A 21,910-nucleotide genomic window follows, 5' to 3' on the forward strand; every position below is an offset into this window, starting at 1 on the left:
ACAATTTTGTTTTCTGTATTACATCTTTAACCATGTTTTGACTACAAAATGATTACCAAATGTTACGATTAAAGAATGAATGTTACAAGAAGAGGTCATTATTTACACACAAATAATGAACTCAAAATACAAAACAATACCAATGAACAACTCACAAACAAAAGACGTCTAATGTGAAGAAAGAGCAATGAACAATGTACTTAAGAACTTCCTCTCTCACCATACTCTCTCCCTCTGTCAGGGTAATAGATGCATCCCTCCCTCCCTCCCTCCCTTACCTTACCTTACTCTCCCTCTGTCTGTCAGGGTAGTAGATGCATCCCTCCCTCCCTCTGTATGTCTGTCAGGGTAGTAGATCAACCCCTCCTTCCCTCCCTCACTATACTCTCCCTCTGTCTGCCAGGGTAGTAGATGCACCCCTCCCTCCCTCACTATACTCTCCCTCTGTCTGTCAGGGTAGTAAATGCATCCCTCCCTCCCTCCCTCACTACACACTCCCTCTGTCTGCCAGGGTAGTAGATGCACCCCTCCCTCCCTCACTATACTCTCCCTCTGTCTGTCAGGGCAGTAGATGCACCCCTCCCTCCCTCACTATACTCTCCCTCTGTCTGCCAGGGTAGTAGATGCACCCCTCCCTCCCTCCCTCACTATACTCTTCCTATGTCTGCCAGGGTAGTAGATGCACCCCTCCCTCCCTCCCTCCCTCACTATACTCTCCCTCTGTCTGCCAGGGTAGTAGATGCACCCCTCCCTCCCTCCCTTACTATACTCTCCCTCTGTCTGTCAGGGTAGTAGATGCACCCCTCCCTCCCTCCCTTACTATACTCTCCCTCTGTCTGCCAGGGTAGTAGATGCACCCCTCCCTCCCTCCCTCACTATACTCTCCCTCTGTCTGTCAGGGTAGTAGATGCACCCCTCCCTCCCTCCCTTACTATACTCTCCCTCTGTCTGTCAGGGTAGTAGATGCACCCCTCCCTCCCTCCCTTACTATACTCTCCCTCTGTCTGCCAGGGTAGTAGATGCACCCCTCCCTCCCTCACTACACTCTCCCTCTGTCTGTCAGGGTAGTAGATGCACCCCTCCCTCCCTCCCTTACTATACTCTCCCTCTGTCTGTCAGGGTAGTAGATGCACCCCTCCCTCCCTCACTATACTCTCCCTCTGTCTGTCAGGGCAGTAGATGCACCCCTCCCTCCCTCACTATACTCTCCCTCTGTCTGCCAGGGTAGTAGATGCACCCCTCCCTCCCTCCCTCACTATACTCTTCCTATGTCTGCCAGGGTAGTAGATGCACCCCTCCCTCCCTCCCTCACTATACTCTCCCTCTGTCTGCCAGGGTAGTAGGTGCACCCCCTCCCTCCCTCCCTCACTATACTCTCCCTCTGTCTGCCAGGGTAGTAGATGCACCCCTCCCTCCCTCACTATACTCTCCCTCTGTCTGCCAGGGTAGTAGATGCACCCCTCCCTCCCACCCTTACTATACTCTCCCTCTGTCTGTCAGGGTAGTAGATGCACCCCTCCCTCCCTTACTATACTCTCCCTCTGTCTGTCAGGGTAGTAGATGCACCCGTCCCTCCCTCCCTTACTATACTCTCCCTCTGTCTGCCAGGGTAGTAGATGCACCCCTCCCTCCCTCACTACACTCTCCCTCTGTCTGTCAGGGTAGTAGATGCACCCCTCCCTCCCTCCCTTACTATACTCTCCCTCTGTCTGTCAGGGTAGTAGATGCACCCCTCCCTCCCTCCCTTACTATACTCTCCCTCTGTCTGCCAGGGTAGTAGATGCACCCCCTCCCTCCCTCCCTTACTATACTCTCCCTCTGTCTGCCAGGGTAGTAGATGCACCCCTCCCTCCCTCCCTTACTATACTCTCCCTCTGTCTGCCAGGGTAGTAGATGCACCCCCTCCCTCCCTCCCTTACTATACTCTCCCTCTGTCTGCCAGGGTAGTAGATGCACCCCTCCCTCCCTCCCTTACTATACTCTCCCTCTGTCTGCCAGGGTAGTAGATGCACCCCTCCCTCCCTCACTATACTATACTCTCCCTCTGTCTGTCAGGGTAGTAGATGCACCCCTCCCTCCCTCACTATACTCTCCCTCTGTCTGTCAGGGTAGTAGATGCACCCCTCCCTCCCTCACTATACTCTCCCTCTGTCTGTCAGGGTAGTAGATGCACCCCTCCCTCCCTCCCTTACTATACTCTCCCTCTGTCTGTCAGGGTAGTAGATACACCCCTCCCTCCCTCCCTCACTATACTCTCCCTCTGTCTGCCAGGGTAGTAGATGCACCCCTCCCTCCCTCACTATACTCTCCCTCTGTCTGTCAGGGTAGTAGATGCACCCCTCCCTCCCTCACTATACTCTCCCTCTGTCTGCCAGGGTAGTAGATGCACCCGTCCCTCCCTCCCTTACTATACTCTCCCTCTGTCTGCCAGGGTAGTAGATGCACCCCTCCCTCCCTCACTATACTCTCCCTCTGTCTGTCAGGGAAGTAGATGCACCCCTCCCTCCCTTACTATACTCTCCCTCTGTCTGTCAGGGTAGTAGATGCATCCCTCCCCCCCTACCTTACTATACTCTCCCTCTGTCTGATACTCTCCCTCTGTCTGCCAGGGTAGTAGATGCACCCCTACCTCCGTCCCTCTCTATACTCTTCCTCTGTCTGTCAGGGTAGTAGATGCATCCCTCCCTCCCTCACTATACTCACCCTCTGTCTGCCAGGGTAGTAGATGCACCCCTCCCTCACTCACTATACTCTCCCTCTGTCTGCCAGGGTAGTAGATGCATCCCTCCCTCCCTCACTATACTCTCCCTCTGTTTGTCAGGGTAGTAGATGCATCCCTCCCTCCCTCACTATACTCTCCCTCTGTCTGTCAGGGTAGTAAATGCATCCCTCCCTCCCTCACTATACTCTCCCTCTGTCTGCCAGGGTAGTAGATGCACCCCTCCCTCCCTCACTATACTCTCCCTCTGTCTGTCAGGGTAGTAGATGCACCCCTCCCTCCCTCACTATACTCACCCTCTGTCTGTCAGGGTAGTAGATGCACCCCTCCCTCCCTCCCTTACTATACTCTCCCTCTGTCTGTCAGGGTAGTAGATGCACCCCTCCCTCCCTCACTATACTCTCCCTCTGTCTGCCAGGGTAGTAGATGCACCCCTCCCTCCCTCCCTCACTATACTCTCCCTCTGTCTGCCAGGGTAGTAGATGCATCCCCCCCCCCTACCTTACTATACTCTCCCTCTGTCTGCCAGGGTAGTAGATGCACCCCTCCCTCCCTCACTATACTCTCCCTCTGTCTGTCAGGGTAGTAGATGCATCCCTCCCTCCCTCACTATACTCTCCCTCTGTCTGTCAGGGTAGTAAATGCATCCCTCCCTCCCTCCCTCACTACACACTCCCTCTGTCTGCCAGGGTAGTAGATGCACCCCTCCCTCCCTCACTATACTCTCCCTCTGTCTGTCAGGGTAGTAGATGCACCCCTCCCTCCCTCACTATACTCTCCCTCTGTGTGTCAGGGTAGTAGATGCACTCCTCCCTCCCTCACTATACTCACCCTCTGTCTGCCAGGGTAGTAGATGCATCCCTCCCTCCCTCCCTCACTACACACTCCCTCTGTCTGCCAGGGTAGTAGATGCACCCCTCCCTCCCTCACTATACTCTCCCTCTGTCTGTCAGGGTAGTAAATGCATCCCTCCCTCCCTCCCTCACTACACACTCCCTCTGTCTGCCAGGGTAGTAGATGCACCCCTCCCTCCCTCACTATACTCTCCCTCTGTCTGCCAGGGTAGTAGATGCACCCCTCCCTCCCTCCCTCCCTCCCTCCCTCACTATACTCTTCCTCTGTCTGCCAGGGTAGTAGATGCACCCCTCCCTCCCTCACTATACACTCCCTCTGTCTGTCAGGGTAGTAGATGCACCCCTCCCTCCCTCCCTTACTATACTCTCCCTCTGTCTGCCAGGGTAGTAGATGCACCCCTCCCTCCCTCACTATACTCTCCCTCTGTCTGCCAGGGCAGTAGATGCACCCCTCCCTCCCTCACTATACTCTCCCTCTGTCTGTCAGGGTAGTAGATGCACCCCTCCCTCCCTCCCTTACTATACTCTCCCTCTGTCTGCCAGGGTAGTAGATGCACCCCTCCCTCCCTCACTATATTCTCCCTCTGTCTGCCAGGGTAGTAGATGCACCCCCTCCCTCCCTCCCTTACTATACTCTCCCTCTGTCTGTCAGGGTAGTAGATGCACCCCTCCCTCCCTCCCTTACTATACTCTCCCTCTGTCTGCCAGGGTAGTAGATGCATCCCTCCCTCCCTCCCTCACTATACTCTCCCTCTGTCTGTCAGAGTAGTAGATGCACCCCTCCCTCCCTCCCTTACTATACTCTCCCTCTGTCTGTCAGGGTAGTAGATGCACCCCTCCCTCCCTCACTATACTCTCCCTCTGTCTACCAGGGTAGTAGATGCACCCCTCCCTCCCTCACTATACTTTCCCTCTGTCTGCCAGGGTAGTAGATGCACCCCTCCCTCCCTCACTATACTCTCCCTCTGTCTGCCAGGGTAGTAGATGCACCCCTCCCTCCCTCCCTTACTATACTCTCCCTCTGTCTGCCAGGGTAGTAGATGCACCCCTCCCTCCCTCACTATACTCTCCCTCTGTCTGTCAGGGTAGTAGATGCACCCCTCCCTCCCTCCCTCACTATACTCTCCCTCTGTATGCCAGGGTAGTAGATGCACCCCTCCCTCCCTCACTATACTCTCCCTCTGTCTGTCAGGGTAGTAGATGCACCCCTCCCTCCCTCACTATACTCACCCTCTGTCTGCCAGGGTAGTAGATGCACCCCTCCCTCCCTCCCTTACTATACTCTCCCTCTGTCTGCCAGGGTAGTAGATGCACCCCCTCCCTCCCTCCCTCACTATATTCTCCCTCTGTCTGCCAGGGTAGTAGATGCACCCCTCCCTCCCTCACTATACTCTCCCTCTGTCTGCCAGGGTAGTAGATGCACCCCTCCCTCCCTCCTTTACTATACTCTCCCTCTGTCTGTCAGGGTAGTAGATGCACCCCTCCCTCCCTCCCTCACTATACTCTCCCTCTGTCTGCCAGGGTAGTAGATGCACCCCTCCCTCCCTCACTATACTCTCCCTCTGTCTGTCAGGGTAGTAGATGCACCCCTCCCTCCCTCCCTCACTATACTCTCCCTCTGTCTGCCAGGGTAGTAGATGCACCCCTCCCTCCCTCCCTCACTATACTCTCCCTCTGTCTGTCAGGGTAGTAGATGCACCCCCTCCCTCCCTCCCTCCCTCACTATACTCTCCCTCTGTCTGCCAGGGTAGTAGATGCACCCCTCCCTCCCTCACTATACTCTCCCTCTGTCTGTCAGGGTAGTAGATGCACCCCTCCCTCCCTCCCTCACTATACTCTCCCTCTGTCTGCCAGGGTAGTAGATGCACCCCTCCCTCCCTCACTATACTCTCCCTCTGTCTGCCAGGGTAGTAGATGCACCCCTCCCTCCCTCCCTTACTATACTCTCCCTCTGTCTGTCAGGGTAGTAGATGCACCCCTCCCTCCCTCCCTCCCTCACTATACTCTCCCTCTGTCTGCCAGGGTAGTAGATGCACCCCTCCCTCCCTCCCTTACTATACTCTCCCTCTGTCTGTCAGGGTAGTAGATGCACCCCTCCCTCCCTCACTATACTCTCCCTCTGTCTGTCAGGGTAGTAGATGCACCCCTCCCTCCCTCACTATACTCTCCCTCTGTCTGTCAGGGTAGTAGATGCACCCCTCCCTCCCTCCCTATACTCTCCCTCTGTCTGTCAGGGTAGTAGATACACCCCTCCCTCCCTCCCTCACTATACTCTCCCTCTGTCTGCCAGGGTAGTAGATGCACCCCTCCCTCCCTCACTATACTCTCCCTCTGTCTGTCAGGGTAGTAGATGCACCCCTCCCTCCCTCACTATACTCTCCCTCTGTCTGCCAGGGTAGTAGATGCACCCGTCCCTCCCTCCCTTACTATACTCTCCCTCTGTCTGCCAGGGTAGTAGATGCACCCCTCCCTCCCTCACTATACTCTCCCTCTGTCTGTCAGGGAAGTAGATGCACCCCTCCCTCCCTTACTATACTCTCCCTCTGTCTGTCAGGGTAGTAGATGCATCCCTCCCCCCCTACCTTACTATACTCTCCCTCTGTCTGATACTCTCCCTCTGTCTGCCAGGGTAGTAGATGCACCCCTACCTCCGTCCCTCTCTATACTCTTCCTCTGTCTGTCAGGGTAGTAGATGCATCCCTCCCTCCCTCACTATACTCACCCTCTGTCTGCCAGGGTAGTAGATGCACCCCTCCCTCACTCACTATACTCTCCCTCTGTCTGCCAGGGTAGTAGATGCATCCCTCCCTCCCTCACTATACTCTCCCTCTGTTTGTCAGGGTAGTAGATGCATCCCTCCCTCCCTCACTATACTCTCCCTCTGTCTGTCAGGGTAGTAAATGCATCCCTCCCTCCCTCACTATACTCTCCCTCTGTCTGCCAGGGTAGTAGATGCACCCCTCCCTCCCTCACTATACTCTCCCTCTGTCTGTCAGGGTAGTAGATGCACCCCTCCCTCCCTCACTATACTCACCCTCTGTCTGTCAGGGTAGTAGATGCACCCCTCCCTCCCTCCCTTACTATACTCTCCCTCTGTCTGTCAGGGTAGTAGATGCACCCCTCCCTCCCTCACTATACTCTCCCTCTGTCTGCCAGGGTAGTAGATGCACCCCTCCCTCCCTCCCTCACTATACTCTCCCTCTGTCTGCCAGGGTAGTAGATGCATCCCCCCCCCCCCTACCTTACTATACTCTCCCTCTGTCTGCCAGGGTAGTAGATGCACCCCTCCCTCCCTCACTATACTCTCCCTCTGTCTGTCAGGGTAGTAGATGCATCCCTCCCTCCCTCCCTCACTATACTCTCCCTCTGTCTGTCAGGGTAGTAAATGCATCCCTCCCTCCCTCCCTCACTACACACTCCCTCTGTCTGCCAGGGTAGTAGATGCACCCCTCCCTCCCTCACTATACTCTCCCTCTGTCTGTCAGGGTAGTAGATGCACCCCTCCCTCCCTCACTATACTCTCCCTCTGTGTGTCAGGGTAGTAGATGCACTCCTCCCTCCCTCACTATACTCACCCTCTGTCTGCCAGGGTAGTAGATGCATCCCTCCCTCCCTCCCTCACTACACACTCCCTCTGTCTGCCAGGGTAGTAGATGCACCCCTCCCTCCCTCACTATACTCTCCCTCTGTCTGTCAGGGTAGTAAATGCATCCCTCCCTCCCTCCCTCACTACACACTCCCTCTGTCTGCCAGGGTAGTAGATGCACCCCTCCCTCCCTCACTATACTCTCCCTCTGTCTGCCAGGGTAGTAGATGCACCCCTCCCTCCCTCCCTCCCTCACTATACTCTTCCTCTGTCTGCCAGGGTAGTAGATGCACCCCTCCCTCCCTCACTATACACTCCCTCTGTCTGTCAGGGTAGTAGATGCACCCCTCCCTCCCTCCCTTACTATACTCTCCCTCTGTCTGCCAGGGTAGTAGATGCACCCCTCCCTCCCTCACTATACTCTCCCTCTGTCTGCCAGGGCAGTAGATGCACCCCTCCCTCCCTCACTATACTCTCCCTCTGTCTGTCAGGGTAGTAGATGCACCCCTCCCTCCCTCCCTTACTATACTCTCCCTCTGTCTGCCAGGGTAGTAGATGCACCCCTCCCTCCCTCACTATATTCTCCCTCTGTCTGCCAGGGTAGTAGATGCACCCCCTCCCTCCCTCCCTTACTATACTCTCCCTCTGTCTGTCAGGGTAGTAGATGCACCCCTCCCTCCCTCCCTTACTATACTCTCCCTCTGTCTGCCAGGGTAGTAGATGCATCCCTCCCTCCCTCCCTCACTATACTCTCCCTCTGTCTGTCAGAGTAGTAGATGCACCCCTCCCTCCCTCCCTTACTATACTCTCCCTCTGTCTGTCAGGGTAGTAGATGCACCCCTCCCTCCCTCACTATACTCTCCCTCTGTCTACCAGGGTAGTAGATGCACCCCTCCCTCCCTCACTATACTTTCCCTCTGTCTGCCAGGGTAGTAGATGCACCCCTCCCTCCCTCACTATACTCTCCCTCTGTCTGCCAGGGTAGTAGATGCACCCCTCCCTCCCTCCCTTACTATACTCTCCCTCTGTCTGCCAGGGTAGTAGATGCACCCCTCCCTCCCTCACTATACTCTCCCTCTGTCTGTCAGGGTAGTAGATGCACCCCTCCCTCCCTCCCTCACTATACTCTCCCTCTGTATGCCAGGGTAGTAGATGCACCCCTCCCTCCCTCACTATACTCTCCCTCTGTCTGTCAGGGTAGTAGATGCACCCCTCCCTCCCTCACTATACTCACCCTCTGTCTGCCAGGGTAGTAGATGCACCCCTCCCTCCCTCCCTTACTATACTCTCCCTCTGTCTGCCAGGGTAGTAGATGCACCCCCTCCCTCCCTCACTATACTCTCCCTCTGTCTGTCAGGGTAGTAGATGCACCCCTCCCTCCCTCCCTTACTATACTCTCCCTCTGTCTGTCAGGGTAGTAGATGCACCCCTCCCTCCCTCCCTCACTATACTCTCCCTCTGTCTGCCAGGGTAGTAGATGCACCCCTCCCTCCCTAACTATACTCTCCCTCTGTCTGTCAGGGTAGTAGATGCACCCCTCCCTCCCTCACTATACTCTCCCTTTGTCTGCCAGGGTAGTAGATGCACCCGTCCCTCCCTCCCTTACTATACTCTCCCTCTGTCTGCCAGGGTAGTAGATGCACCCCTCCCTCCCTCACTATACTCTCCCTCTGTCTGTCAGGGTAGTAGATGCACCCCTCCCTCCCTTACTATACTCTCCCTCTGTCTGTCAGGGTAGTAGATGCATCCCTCCCCCCCTACCTTACTATACTCTCCCTCTGTCTGATACTCTCCCTCTGTCTGCCAGGGTAGTAGATGCACCCCTACCTCCGTCCCTCTCTATACTCTTCCTCTGTCTGTCAGGGTAGTAGATGCATCCCTCCCTCCCTCACTATACTCACCCTCTGTCTGCCAGGGTAGTAGATGCATCCCTCCCTCACTCACTATACTCTCCCTCTGTCTGTCAGGGTAGTAAATGCATCCCTCCCTCCCTCACTATACTCTCCCTCTGTCTGCCAGGGTAGTAGATGCACCCCTCCCTCCCTCACTATACTCTCCCTCTGTCTGTCAGGGTAGTAGATGCACCCCTCCCTCCCTCACTATACTCACCCTCTGTCTGTCAGGGTAGTAGATGCACCCCTCCCTCCCTCCCTTACTATACTCTCCCTCTGTCTGTCAGGGTAGTAGATGCACCCCTCCCTCCCTCACTATACTCTCCCTCTGTCTGCCAGGGTAGTAGATGCACCCCTCCCTCCCTCCCTCACTATACTCTCCCTCTGTCTGCCAGGGTAGTAGATTCATCCCCCCCCCCCCCCCCTACCTTACTATACTCTCCCTCTGTCTGCCAGGGTAGTAGATGCACCCCTCCCTCCCTCACTATACTCTCCCTCTGTCTGTCAGGGTAGTAGATGCATCCCTCCCTCCCTCACTATACTCTCCCTCTGTCTGTCAGGGTAGTAAATGCATCCCTCCCTCCCACCCTCACTACACACTCCCTCTGTCTGCCAGGGTAGTAGATGCACCCCTCCCTCCCTCACTATACTCTCCCTCTGTCTGTCAGGGTAGTAGATGCACCCCTCCCTCCCTCACTATACTCTCCCTCTGTGTGTCAGGGTAGTAGATGCACTCCTCCCTCCCTCACTATACTCACCCTCTGTCTGCCAGGGTAGTAGATGCATCCCTCCCTCCCTCCCTCACTACACACTCCCTCTGTCTGCCAGGGTAGTAGATGCACCCCTCCCTCCCTCACTATACTCTCCCTCTGTCTGTCAGGGTAGTAAATGCATCCCTCCCTCCCTCCCTCACTACACACTCCCTCTGTCTGCCAGGGTAGTAGATGCACCCCTCCCTCCCTCACTATACTCTCCCTCTGTCTGTCAGGGTAGTAGATGCACCCCTCCCTCCCTCACTATACTCTCCCTCTGTCTGTCAGGGTAGTAGATGCACTCCTCCCTCCCTCACTATACTCTCCCTCTGTCTGCCAGGGTAGTAGATGCATCCCCCCTCCCTCACTATACTCTCCCTCTGTCTGCCAGGGTAGTAGATGCATCCCCCCTCCCTCACTATACTCTCCCTCTGTCTGCCAGGGTAGTAGATGCACCCCTCCCTCCCTCACTATACTCTCCCTCTGTCTTCCAGGGTAGTAGATGCACCCCTCCCTCCCTCCCTCCCTCACTATACTCTTCCTCTGTCTGCCAGGGTAGTAGATGCACCCCTCCCTCCCTCACTATACTCACCCTCTGTCTGTCAGGGTAGTAGATGCACCCCTCCCTCCCTCCCTTACTATACTCTCCCTCTGTCTGCCAGGGTAGTAGATGCACCCCTCCCTCCCTCACTATACTCTCCCTCTGTCTGCCAGGGCAGTAGATGCACCCCTCCCTCCCTCACTATACTCTCCCTCTGTCTGTCAGGGTAGTAGATGCACCCCTCCCTCCCTCCCTTACTATACTCTCCCTCTGTCTGCCAGGGTAGTAGATGCACCCCTCCCTCCCTCACTATACTCTCCCTCTGTCTGTCAGGGTAGTAGATGCACCCCTCCCTCCCTCCCTTACTATACTCTCCCTCTGTCTGCCAGGGTAGTAGATGCATCCCTCCCTCCCTCCCTCACTATACTCTCCCTCTGTCTGTCAGGGTAGTAGATGCACCCCTCCCTCCCTCCCTTACTATACTCTCCCTCTGTCTGTCAGGGTAGTAGATGCACCCCTCCCTCCCTCACTATACTCTCCCTCTGTCTGCCAGGGTAGTAGATGCACCCCTCCCTCCCTCACTATACTCTCCCTCTGTCTGCCAGGGCAGTAGATGCACCCCTCCCTCCCTCACTATACTCTCCCTCTGTCTGTCAGGGTAGTAGATGCACCCCTCCCTCCCTCCCTTACTATACTCTCCCTCTGTCTGCCAGGGTAGTAGATGCACCCCTCCCTCCCTCACTATACTCTCCCTCTGTCTGTCAGGGTAGTAGATGCACCCCTCCCTCCCTCCCTTACTATACTCTCCCTCTGTCTGCCAGGGTAGTAGATGCACCCCTCCCTCCCTCCCTCCCTCACTATACTCTTCCTCTGTCTGCCAGGGTAGTAGATGCACCCCTCCCTCCCTCACTATACTCACCCTCTGTCTGTCAGGGTAGTAGATGCACCCCTCCCTCCCTCCCTTACTATACTCTCCCTCTGTCTGCCAGGGTAGTAGATGCACCCCTCCCTCCCTCACTATACTCTCCCTCTGTCTGCCAGGGCAGTAGATGCACCCCTCCCTCCCTCACTATACTCTCCCTCTGTCTGTCAGGGTAGTAGATGCACCCCTCCCTCCCTCCCTTACTATACTCTCCCTCTGTCTGCCAGGGTAGTAGATGCACCCCTCCCTCCCTCACTATACTCTCCCTCTGTCTGTCAGGGTAGTAGATGCACCCCTCCCTCCCTCCCTTACTATACTCTCCCTCTGTCTGCCAGGGTAGTAGATGCATCCCTCCCTCCCTCCCTCACTATACTCTCCCTCTGTCTGTCAGGGTAGTAGATGCACCCCTCCCTCCCTCCCTTACTATACTCTCCCTCTGTCTGTCAGGGTAGTAGATGCACCCCTCCCTCCCTCACTATACTCTCCCTCTGTCTGCCAGGGTAGTAGATGCACCCCTCCCTCCCTCACTATACTCTCCCTCTGTCTGCCAGGGTAGTAGATGCACCCCTCCCTCCCTCACTATACTCTCCCTCTGTCTGCCAGGGTAGTAGATGCACCCCTCCCTCCCTCCCTTACTATACTCTCCCTCTGTCTGCCAGGGTAGTAGATGCACCCCTCCCTCCCTCACTATACTCTCCCTCTGTCTGTCAGGGTAGTAGATGCACCCCTCCCTCCCTCCCTCACTATACTCTCCCTCTGTCTGCCAGGGTAGTAGATGCACCCCTCCCTCCCTCACTATACTCTCCCTCTGTCTGTCAGGGTAGTAGATGCACCCCTCCCTCCCTCACTATACTCACCCTCTGTCTGCCAGGGTAGTAGATGCACCCCTCCCTCCCTCCCTTACTATACTCTCCCTCTGTCTGCCAGGGTAGTAGATGCACCCCCTCCCTCCCTCCCTCACTATACTCTCCCTCTGTCTGCCAGGGTAGTAGATGCACCCCTCCCTCCCTCACTATACTCTCCCTCTGTCTGCCAGGGTAGTAGATGCACCCCTCCCTCCCTCCCTTACTATACTCTCCCTCTGTCTGTCAGGGTAGTAGATGCACCCCTCCCTCCCTCCCTCACTATACTCTCCCTCTGTCTGCCAGGGTAGTAGATGCACCCCTCCCTCCCTCCCTTACTATACTCTCCCTCTGTCTGTCAGGGTAGTAGATGCACCCCTCCCTCCCTCCCTCACTATACTCTCCCTCTGTCTGTCAGGGTAGTAGATGCATCCCCTCCCTCCCTCCCTCACTATACTCTCCCTCTGTCTGCCAGGGTAGTAGATGCACCCCTCCCTCCCTCACTATACTCTCCCTCTGTCTGTCAGGGTAGTAGATGCACCCCTCCCTCCCTCCCTCACTATACTCTCCCTCTGTCTGCCAGGGTAGTAGATGCACCCCTCCCTCCCTCACTATACTCTCCCTCTGTCTGCCAGGGTAGTAGATGCACCCCTCCCTCCCTCCCTCCCTTACTATACTCTCCCTCTGTCTGTCAGGGTAGTAGATGCACCCCTCCCTCCCTCCCTCCCTCCCTCACTATACTCTCCCTCTGTCTGCCAGGGTAGTAGATGCACCCCTCCCTCCCTCCCTTACTATACTCTCCCTCTGTCTGCCAGGGTAGTAGATGCACCCCTCCCTCCCTCCCTCACTATACTCTCCCTCTGTCTGTCAGGGTAGTAGATGCACCCCCTCCCTCCCTCCCTCACTATACTCTCCCTCTGTCTGCCAGGGTAGTAGATGCACCCCTCCCTCCCTCCCTTACTATACTCTCCCTCTGTCTGTCAGGGTAGTAGATGCACCCCTCCCTCCCTCCCTCTCTATACTCTTCCTCTGTCTGTCAGGGTAGTAGATGCACCCCTCCCTCCCTCACTATACTCTCCCTCTGTCTGCCAGGGTAGTAGATGCACCCCTCCCTCCCTCCCTCACTATACTCTCCCTCTGTCTGCCAGGGTAGTAGATGCACCCCTCCCTCCCTCCCTTACTATACTCTCCCTCTGTCTGTCAGGGTAGTAGATGCACCCCTCCCTCCCTCACTATACTCTCCCTCTGTCTGTCAGGGCAGTAGATGCACCCCTCCCTCCCTCACTATACTCTCCCTCTGTCTGTCAGGGTAGTAGATGCACCCCTCCCTCCCTCACTATACTCTCCCTCTGTCTGTCAGGGTAGTAGATGCACCCCTCCCTCCCTCACTATACTCACCCTCTGTCTGTCAGGGCAGTAGATGCACCCCTCCCTCCCTCACTATACTCTCCCTCTGTCTGTCAGGGTAGTAGATGCACCCCTCCCTCCCTCACTATACTCACCCTCTGTCTGTCAGGGTAGTAGATGCACCCCTCCCTCCCTCCCTTACTATACTCTCCCTCTGTCTGTCAGGGTAGTAGATGCACCCCTCCCTCCCTCCCTTACTATACTCTCCCTCTGTCCGTCAGGGTAGTAGATGCACCCCTCCCTCCCTCACTATACTCTCCCTCTGTCTGTCAGGGTAGTAGATGCACCCCTCCCTCCCTCCCTTACTATACTCTCCCTCTGTCTGTCAGGGTAGTAGATGCACCCCCTCCCTCCCTCCCTTACTATACTCTTCCTCTGTCTGCCAGGGTAGTAGATGCACCCCTCCCTCCCTCCCTCACTATACTCTCCCTCTGTCTGCCAGGGTAGTAGATGCACCCCTCCCTCCCTCACTATACTCTCCCTCTGTCTGTCAGGGTAGTAGATGCACCCCTCCCTCCCTCACTATACTCTCCCTCTGTCTGCCAGGGTAGTAGATGCACCCCTCCCTCCCTCCCTTACTATACTCTCCCTCTGTCTGCCAGGGTAGTAGATGCACCCCTCCCTCCCTCACTATACTCTCCCTCTGTCTGTCAGGGTAGTAGATGCACCCCTCCCTCCCTTACTATACTCTCCCTCTGTCTGTCAGGGTAGTAGATGCATCCCTCCCCCCTACCTTACTATACTCTCCCTCTGTCTGATACTCTCCCTCTGTCTGCCAGGGTAGTAGATGCACCCCTACCTCCGTCCCTCTCTATACTCTTCCTCTGTCTGTCAGGGTAGTAGATGCACCCCTCCCTCCCTCACTATACTCACCCTCTGTCTGCCAGGGTAGTAGATGCACCCCTCCCTCCCTCACTATACTCTCCCTCTGTCTGCCAGGGTAGTAGATGCATCCCTCCCTCCCTCACTATACTCTCCCTCTGTTTGTCAGGGTAGTAGATGCATCCCTCCCTCCCTCACTATACTCTCCCTCTGTCTGTCAGGGTAGTAAATGCATCCCTCCCTCCCTCCCTCACTATACTCTCCCTCTGTCTGCCAGGGTAGTAGATGCACCCCTCCCTCCCTCACTATACTCTCCCTCTGTCTGTCAGGGTAGTAGATGCACCCCTCCCTCCCTCACTATACTCACCCTCTGTCTGTCAGGGTAGTAGATGCACCCCTCCCTCCCTCCCTTACTATACTCTACCTCTGTCTGTCAGGGTAGTAGATGCACCCCTCCCTCCCTCACTATACTCTCCCTCTGTCTGCCAGGGTAGTAGATGCACCCCTCCCTCCCTCCCTCACTATACTCTCCCTCTGTCTGCCAGGGTAGTAGATGCATCCCCCCCCCCCCCCCCTACCTTACTATACTCTCCCTCTGTCTGCCAGGGTAGTAGATGCACCCCTCCCTCCCTCACTATACTCTCCCTCTGTCTGTCAGGGTAGTAGATGCATCCCTCCCTCCCTCACTATACTCTCCCTCTGTCTGTCAGGGTAGTAAATGCATCCCTCCCTCCCTCCCTCACTACACACTCCCTCTGTCTGCCAGGGTAGTAGATGCGCCCCTCCCTCCCTCACTATACTCTCCCTCTGTCTGTCAGGGTAGTAGATGCACCCCTCCCTCCCTCACTATACTCTCCCTCTGTCTGTCAGGGTAGTAGATGCACTCCTCCCTCCCTCACTATACTCACCCTCTGTCTGCCAGGGTAGTAGATGCATCCCTCCCTCCCTCCCTCACTACACACTCCCTCTGTCTGCCAGGGTAGTAGATGCACCCCTCCCTCCCTCACTATACTCTCCCTCTGTCTGTCAGGGTAGTAAATGCATCCCTCCCTCCCTCCCTCACTACACACTCCCTCTGTCTGCCAGGGTAGTAGATGCACCCCTCCCTCCCTCACTATACTCTCCCTCTGTCTGTCAGGGTAGTAGATGCACCCCTCCCTCCCTCACTATACTCTCCCTCTGTCTGTCAGGGTAGTAGATGCACTCCTCCCTCCCTCACTATACTCTCCCTCTGTCTGCCAGGGTAGTAGATGCATCCCCCCTCCCTCACTATACTCTCCCTCTGTCTGCCAGGGTAGTAGATGCATCCCCCCTCCCTCACTATACTCTCCCTCTGTCTGTCAGGGTAGTAGATGCACCCCCTCCCTCCCTGCCTCACTATACTCTCCCTCTGTCTGCCAGGGTAGTAGATGCACCCCTCCCTCCCTCCCTTACTATACTCTCCCTCTGTCTGTCAGGGTAGTAGATGCACCCCTCCCTCCCTCCCTCTCTATACTCTTCCTCTGTCTGTCAGGGTAGTAGATGCACCCCTACCTCCCTCCCTCACTATACTCTCCCTCTGTCTGTCAGGGTAGTAGATGCACCCCTCCCTCCCTCACTATACTCTCCCTCTGTCTGCCAGGGTAGTAGATGCACCCCTCCCTCCCTCACTATACTCTCCCTCTGTCTGCCAGGGTAGTAGATGCACCCCTCCCTCCCTCCCTCACTATACTCTCCCTCTGTCTGCCAGGGTAGTAGATGCACCCCTCCCTCCCTCACTATACTCTCCCTCTGTCTGTCAGGGTAGTAGATGCACCCCTCCCTCCCTCCCTCACTATACTCTCCCTCTGTCTGTCAGGGTAGTAGATGCACCCCTCCCTCACTATACTCTCCCACTGTCTGCCAGGGTAGTAGATGCATAGCTCTGCAGCACAGGTTAACCACCAGTCATTAAAGGGTTGTTTTGTATCTATGTCTGACACTGAAGATGGGTATCACTAGTTAAACTCCTGACAATGAATGGCTGTGTCTGCCACCACCTTCCTCCTCACCCTCATTTTGTCTGGGCAGAACTGTGCATAAGCTGCATATGTGCATCCACGCATGCCCGCCCCAACCACCACACAGGTGACAGCGGCGGCCTGTTGATTGGGGCCCTTTCTCTTCAGCATGTTGATGATTTTAGACATTGCTGCAATTTTTAAAAAAAAAAAGGTTTTTAAAAATCAGCAAAAAACACTTTGGAATTGATATATTACTTATTCTATATATCAATCCTTAAAGGGACAGTACATTGACGATTATGTGAAATCATGCATGAATTAATTTGTGAAAAAGTGTGACGTCAGATGCCCAAGTCAGTTCTCAAACCAAAACATCAGAGCTCCGCACAGTGAAGCCGACAATGTAAACGCTGTGCAGAGTAAACTGGCTTCAGTCTAGTTTTTTCACAGGGGCAAACTGAAGAAAACACTCACATTTTTTTCTTATGGCTGAGTTACAAAATACTAATCGCCAACTTGATTAGATTACAAGACAGTGTTTATCAAATCCTAGAATACAATATACATATGCTTTCATTTTTTACTAGTCCACACATTTAGATAAACATATATGTCATGGCATGTTCCCATTCCTATTCCCATCTGTGTATTTATCCTCTACATCCGATCACTGGCACCCTACAGTTGGTTGGTTGGTTCATTTGTTGTTTCAAATGTATACATATGTTGTTTGTTTGTTGTTTAATGCCGCACTCAGCAATATTCCAGCTATATGACGGCGGTCTGTAAATAATCGAGTCTGGACCAGACAAACGAGGTATTGACATCACCAGCATCGATCAAAGCAATTGGGATACCATGACATGCATCAACCAAGTCAGTGAGCCTGACCACGGAATCCCATTAGTCGCCTCTTACAAGCATGGCACCGTACAGAGAGCTGGCGATATAGTCGCTTTGATAAGTAAAGCTATATTGTCATGCATCTCACTGTCACAGTAGTAGTATGTCTATGCTTTGTCAATGTCTGTGCCAAAAAATATGTAAAGCACACCAAAAGGCTTGCATAGGGTCTGTCGGTTCTCATTTCTGAATAAGTGAGTCTGTTTACAAAAGAGGAAAATCTGGTCATGTGATAAGCCTACCCGGGGTTGCAGTGACTGGAGCCGAAACATAGTAAGGCGAGCAGAGCCACGTAAGTTTGGGGTTATCTTCTATTGTTTACAAACAACGCTTCAGAACGGTTGATATTATTTAAGCTTTTTATTATATGTTAATTAGTCATGTGTAGTACGGAATAATAAGTGTCCTTTCTGATCCAAAGACACCAATACTGACATACTAAATACATTTCTGGAATGTATTTTTGACATATTAAGAGTACATTTTCTGGCAACAATGCAGTTTACCGGGCGCAGCCGAGCTCTACCATCCGCTCAATTACTGCGCTATAGTGCCACCGCTGTCTCGTTATACCGTTACCGTGCCTCACGCTCTGGTGACTCTCGCTTCATGATCCAACACCCGTTTTCAATCTTAGGGAAACTTACACGTCTTTACGATCTAACAACCGTTCTCGGTCTTAGGGAAACTTACACGTCTTTACGATCAAACACCCGTTTTCAATCTCAGGGAAACTTACACGTCTTTACGATCCAACACCCTTTTTTTCGATCTTAGGGAAATTTACAAGTCTTTACGGCCTAACACCACTTTTCGATCTTAGGGAAACTTACACGTCTTTACGATCCAACACCCCTTTTCGGTCCTTAGGGTAAGCTTGCTTTGGGCAAGGCTTAACCATAAATTCTTACCTTTTCAAGCGTTAATCCAGTTAATCCCATTGGTCGGTCATGTTGACATAAACAATGGCGGGTGTGGTTTCAAGAAAAGATGAATGGGAGAGCGGATGTGACGTCACACGCATGCGCAATTCGTTGTTTACTGAATTACGCATGCATGTTAATGGGGATTCTAATGACCCATTAAACGAGCACTGATTACATGTAATAGCGTCTGTGGTCCAGTGGTAGAGCGTCGGCTAATTAACGAGCCAGTGAGCCAGCAAAGCGCGTTCGAGCCCCCACAGAGCTTATTGGATCTAAAAAAGTGCGCCCGGTAAAGTGCACTACTCCCCTTTTTCTAAATATTTATGATATTGTGTGCCAAATCAGATTATAGGATGTGGATTAAAGCTTACTGATGGGAGGCTCTGTAGCTTAAAATCTAAGCACACTCGCCTGCACGTTTGTTTGTTTGTTTGTTGTTTAACGCCGCACTAAGCAATATTCCAGCTATTTGACAGCGGTCAGTAAATAATCGAGCCTGGACCACACAGTCCAGTGGTTAATATCATGAGCATCCACGCAATTGGGATCGATGACATGCACCAACCCAGTCAGCGAGCCTGACAACCCGATCCGGTTAGTCGCCTCTTACGACAAGCATAGTCGCCTTTTACGGTAAGCATGGGTTGCTGAAGACATATTCAACCCGGATATCGCACACACGTAACGGAAGCCTGAAATTCTCCGTGACACTGTTGTTTTAAATTTAAACATGGGGATACAAGGCTACATTAGACGTGGTCCCCAAGCGATATTTAAAACAAAAACAAAACAAAAAATTCCCTTACGATATTTTGTTGGCCCAGAGAAAAAAAATCGCGAAAATACAACAAATGAAGTCTTTGAATGGCATTTAGAAGTGATACACGAGGAAGAGAGTTCATGGATGGCAACTTCATTGTTATGAGGAACACAACGTTTCGGAGTATATGCTATTGCTAACTCCCTCATCAGGTGAATACTCCGAAACGTTGTGATCCTAAAATAAAGAAGTTGACATAAAAAAATTCTCTTTCTTACAGCAGAGACCATATAATAGAATCTATTATATGGTCTCTGCTTACAGTAAGTGAGCAAAATATTCTCAAATATCGTTCCTACTCTTACTTTTACACTGCCAACACTGTATACGTCCAGCGCCTGTCGATTCCTGTTGACAACTGACGTATATTTAGCCATACACTCACTCATCACATGCCGGTGCTGTGTTGTTGTTGTTGTTGTTGTTGTACGTGTCACGCTTCCTGTTTCTCCTGCAGCCAATCAGTCAACGACGCCAACTCACGTGGTGGAGCGGGTCAAAACGGCCCCATGTCAGACCGGCTTCAAAATGTAAAGTCAAAACGGCCACAAAAAAACGTCATAAGGGCCACAACAAAAAATAAAGAAGACAAACTCAAGTATTGTGTTACATTAATTGTATTATGCCTTAATTGTGTTATATATATTGTGTATGCATACACACACATCTTTAGCACTAATTGCACATCTAATTGTATTATATACCTTGTAGATACCTCTCAGATCAGATCACATTAATTGCACACACAGATATTTCGCACTAACTACACAACACTCATTTAAACCCTCGGTCCATGGTTTGAAGCGCATATATTTAGAAGCTAATCAATCATATCCTAGTCTCCTATCCTTACCCCCACGTTATGTGGTTTGTCGTGATGGACTGTTTGAAGACTGACCAACTTGATACTGAAAAGACACGACTAAAAGCCACTGGCGTTATACAGCTTGGCCCTCATCCTATGAAGGTTCATACTCCAATGAACTCACACAAAGTGAAAGTCAATTCTTAAATAAACTGAAATACTGTTAAAAGTGTTATTGAACGCAGCTCACTCACTCGAAGTTACTCTAAACTACCAACAAACACAAACATACTAACATAATATATTTATTACCACCTTGAGCATAGATCATTTAAATCATAATCAAGTCAAATATGATTTTCAAAATAAATAATAGGATGTGTAATGGACATATCATAACCAGTTCTGTTCAAACATTCAGGTGGCCCAGTCGTCTAAGGCGCCGCGAATCGCTGTACAGAGTTGCGTCCTTGGGCATGCCAGAAACCTATGATTGTGGGTTCGAATCCCGGTTCGCCCCGATTATGTTTCTAGGTTTGTCAGCACCATACCCGTACTCGTGGGTTTCACCGAAGTGGTAAACGTCTGAGACCTACATCAACTCGGGCTTTCCTCCCACATTAAGCTGCCACGCCGTGATATAACTGGAATACTGTTAAACCCAACGGGGTTGAGCCCAACTCACTCACCCACTCACTGTAGATAAATGTGTCTGGACCAGACGAACCAGTTATTGATATTGTGAACATTGATCCCTGCAAATGGGATATGGAGACATGCCATCAACCAAGTCACCGAGTCTGACCGTCCGATCCACTTAGTCGCCTCTTACAACGTTCATTGGATGGTGGAGATCTCTATTCTTATCCGGATTCACCACGGGCGTATCATAAGACCATTAAAGCTCGTTTAATATTATTGCACTAAACATCAATACCTGTGTGGGAGTGAGATACAACGAGTCTGTTTATCACAGATACCCCACTCAGACACAGTGCCGTTCTTGTTTTACCCCTTAATGCCGAGTGCCAGGCAGGGTAACAACAAGTACCATCTTTAAACATTTTTTCTATGATGCAGCCGAGGATCGAACCACCGTCCTTGCGCTCTCCGAGCAGACGCTCCATCCACTAGACCACAAAGGCAGTCCTGTGTATAAGCGACAATTAGATGTTGGATAGTATAAGTGAGTGAGTTTGTGAGTGAATATGGTTTTACGCCGCTTTTAGCAATATTCCAGCAATATCACGGCGGGGGACACCAGAAATGGGCTTCACACATTGTACCCATGTCGGGAATCGAACCCGGGTCTTCGGTGTGACGAGCGAACGCTTTAACCACTTGGCTACCCGACCGCCCGGATAGTATAAGTGAAGATATATATAGCCATAAAAGGTTAAGGCACTACAGGACGTAGCGGTCATACTTATGTCATTCAAATTGCCAATCTGTTCGATTTCCCATTAATTGAAGGGGAGGTGGGGTAGCCTAGTGGTTAAAGTGTTCGCTCGTCACGCCGAAGACCTTGGTTCGAAGACTCCGCCGTGATATTGCTGGACTATTGCTAAAAGCGGCGTAAATCCGTACTCTGGTACAAAACAATCTGACATAAGAATCATAAGATCAACCATTCCACACACAGTGACGTCTCTTAGAACAAGCATAGGTTGGTGGAGATGTCTGCCCCCAATCCACAGGTGAGCCAGAAAAGTGTCAAAATTCAACAAAAAGATGAACTTTGGTGATGTTTTGGACATGTTTGTTTGTTTGCTTAACTCACATCTAGTCTGACTCACATATTTATGTGACTTGAATATCCGCATAATCATGAAAAATATAGATAATAAATAATTAATTGTAACAGTTCAGAATTTCGTTTGTGTCATTTATACCCGAGAATATGCATGGGTGTGTAGCTATGTTTTGAATTCTTACGCCTTGAAAAACCACCAGGTAAAATGTAACATACACGTGCGATGATTTGTATTTTCAGTAGAAGAAGCAAGTGTCTGAGAACGTATAGTGTTCTCAATCTCGGTCTAGAACACTTTACATGCGTTATAAAAGTGTTACATCGTCAGAACACGTTGAAGCGTTCTAAATATGTATGCAGAACGCTACTGTTCTGGGTCGAGAA

The 21,910-nt window shown here is 52.4% G+C and overlaps 1 protein-coding gene across 1 annotated transcript in view; it reads right to left on the minus strand.

Moving 5' to 3' along the window:
* LOC139471777 (putative oxidoreductase YteT) overlaps positions 1 to 19,379 on the minus strand; it is a 36,000-nt gene extending 16,621 nt beyond the window's left edge. The window contains exons 1-2 of the mRNA XM_071254267.1: positions 19,274 to 19,379; positions 16,368 to 16,507 (exon numbers count right to left, since the gene is read on the minus strand). Coding sequence (XP_071110368.1) covers positions 16,368 to 16,505 — 138 coding nt within the window. The 5' untranslated portion in view covers positions 16,506 to 16,507; positions 19,274 to 19,379. The remainder of the gene's footprint in view (positions 1 to 16,367; positions 16,508 to 19,273) is intronic.
* Positions 19,380 to 21,910: the final 2,531 nt, after the last annotated feature.

Source organism: Haliotis cracherodii, unplaced genomic scaffold, assembly GCF_022045235.1.
Source record: "Haliotis cracherodii isolate W230 unplaced genomic scaffold, xgHalCrac1.p SCAF_23, whole genome shotgun sequence".
NCBI classification, from domain to species: Eukaryota; Metazoa; Mollusca; class Gastropoda; order Lepetellida; family Haliotidae; genus Haliotis; species Haliotis cracherodii.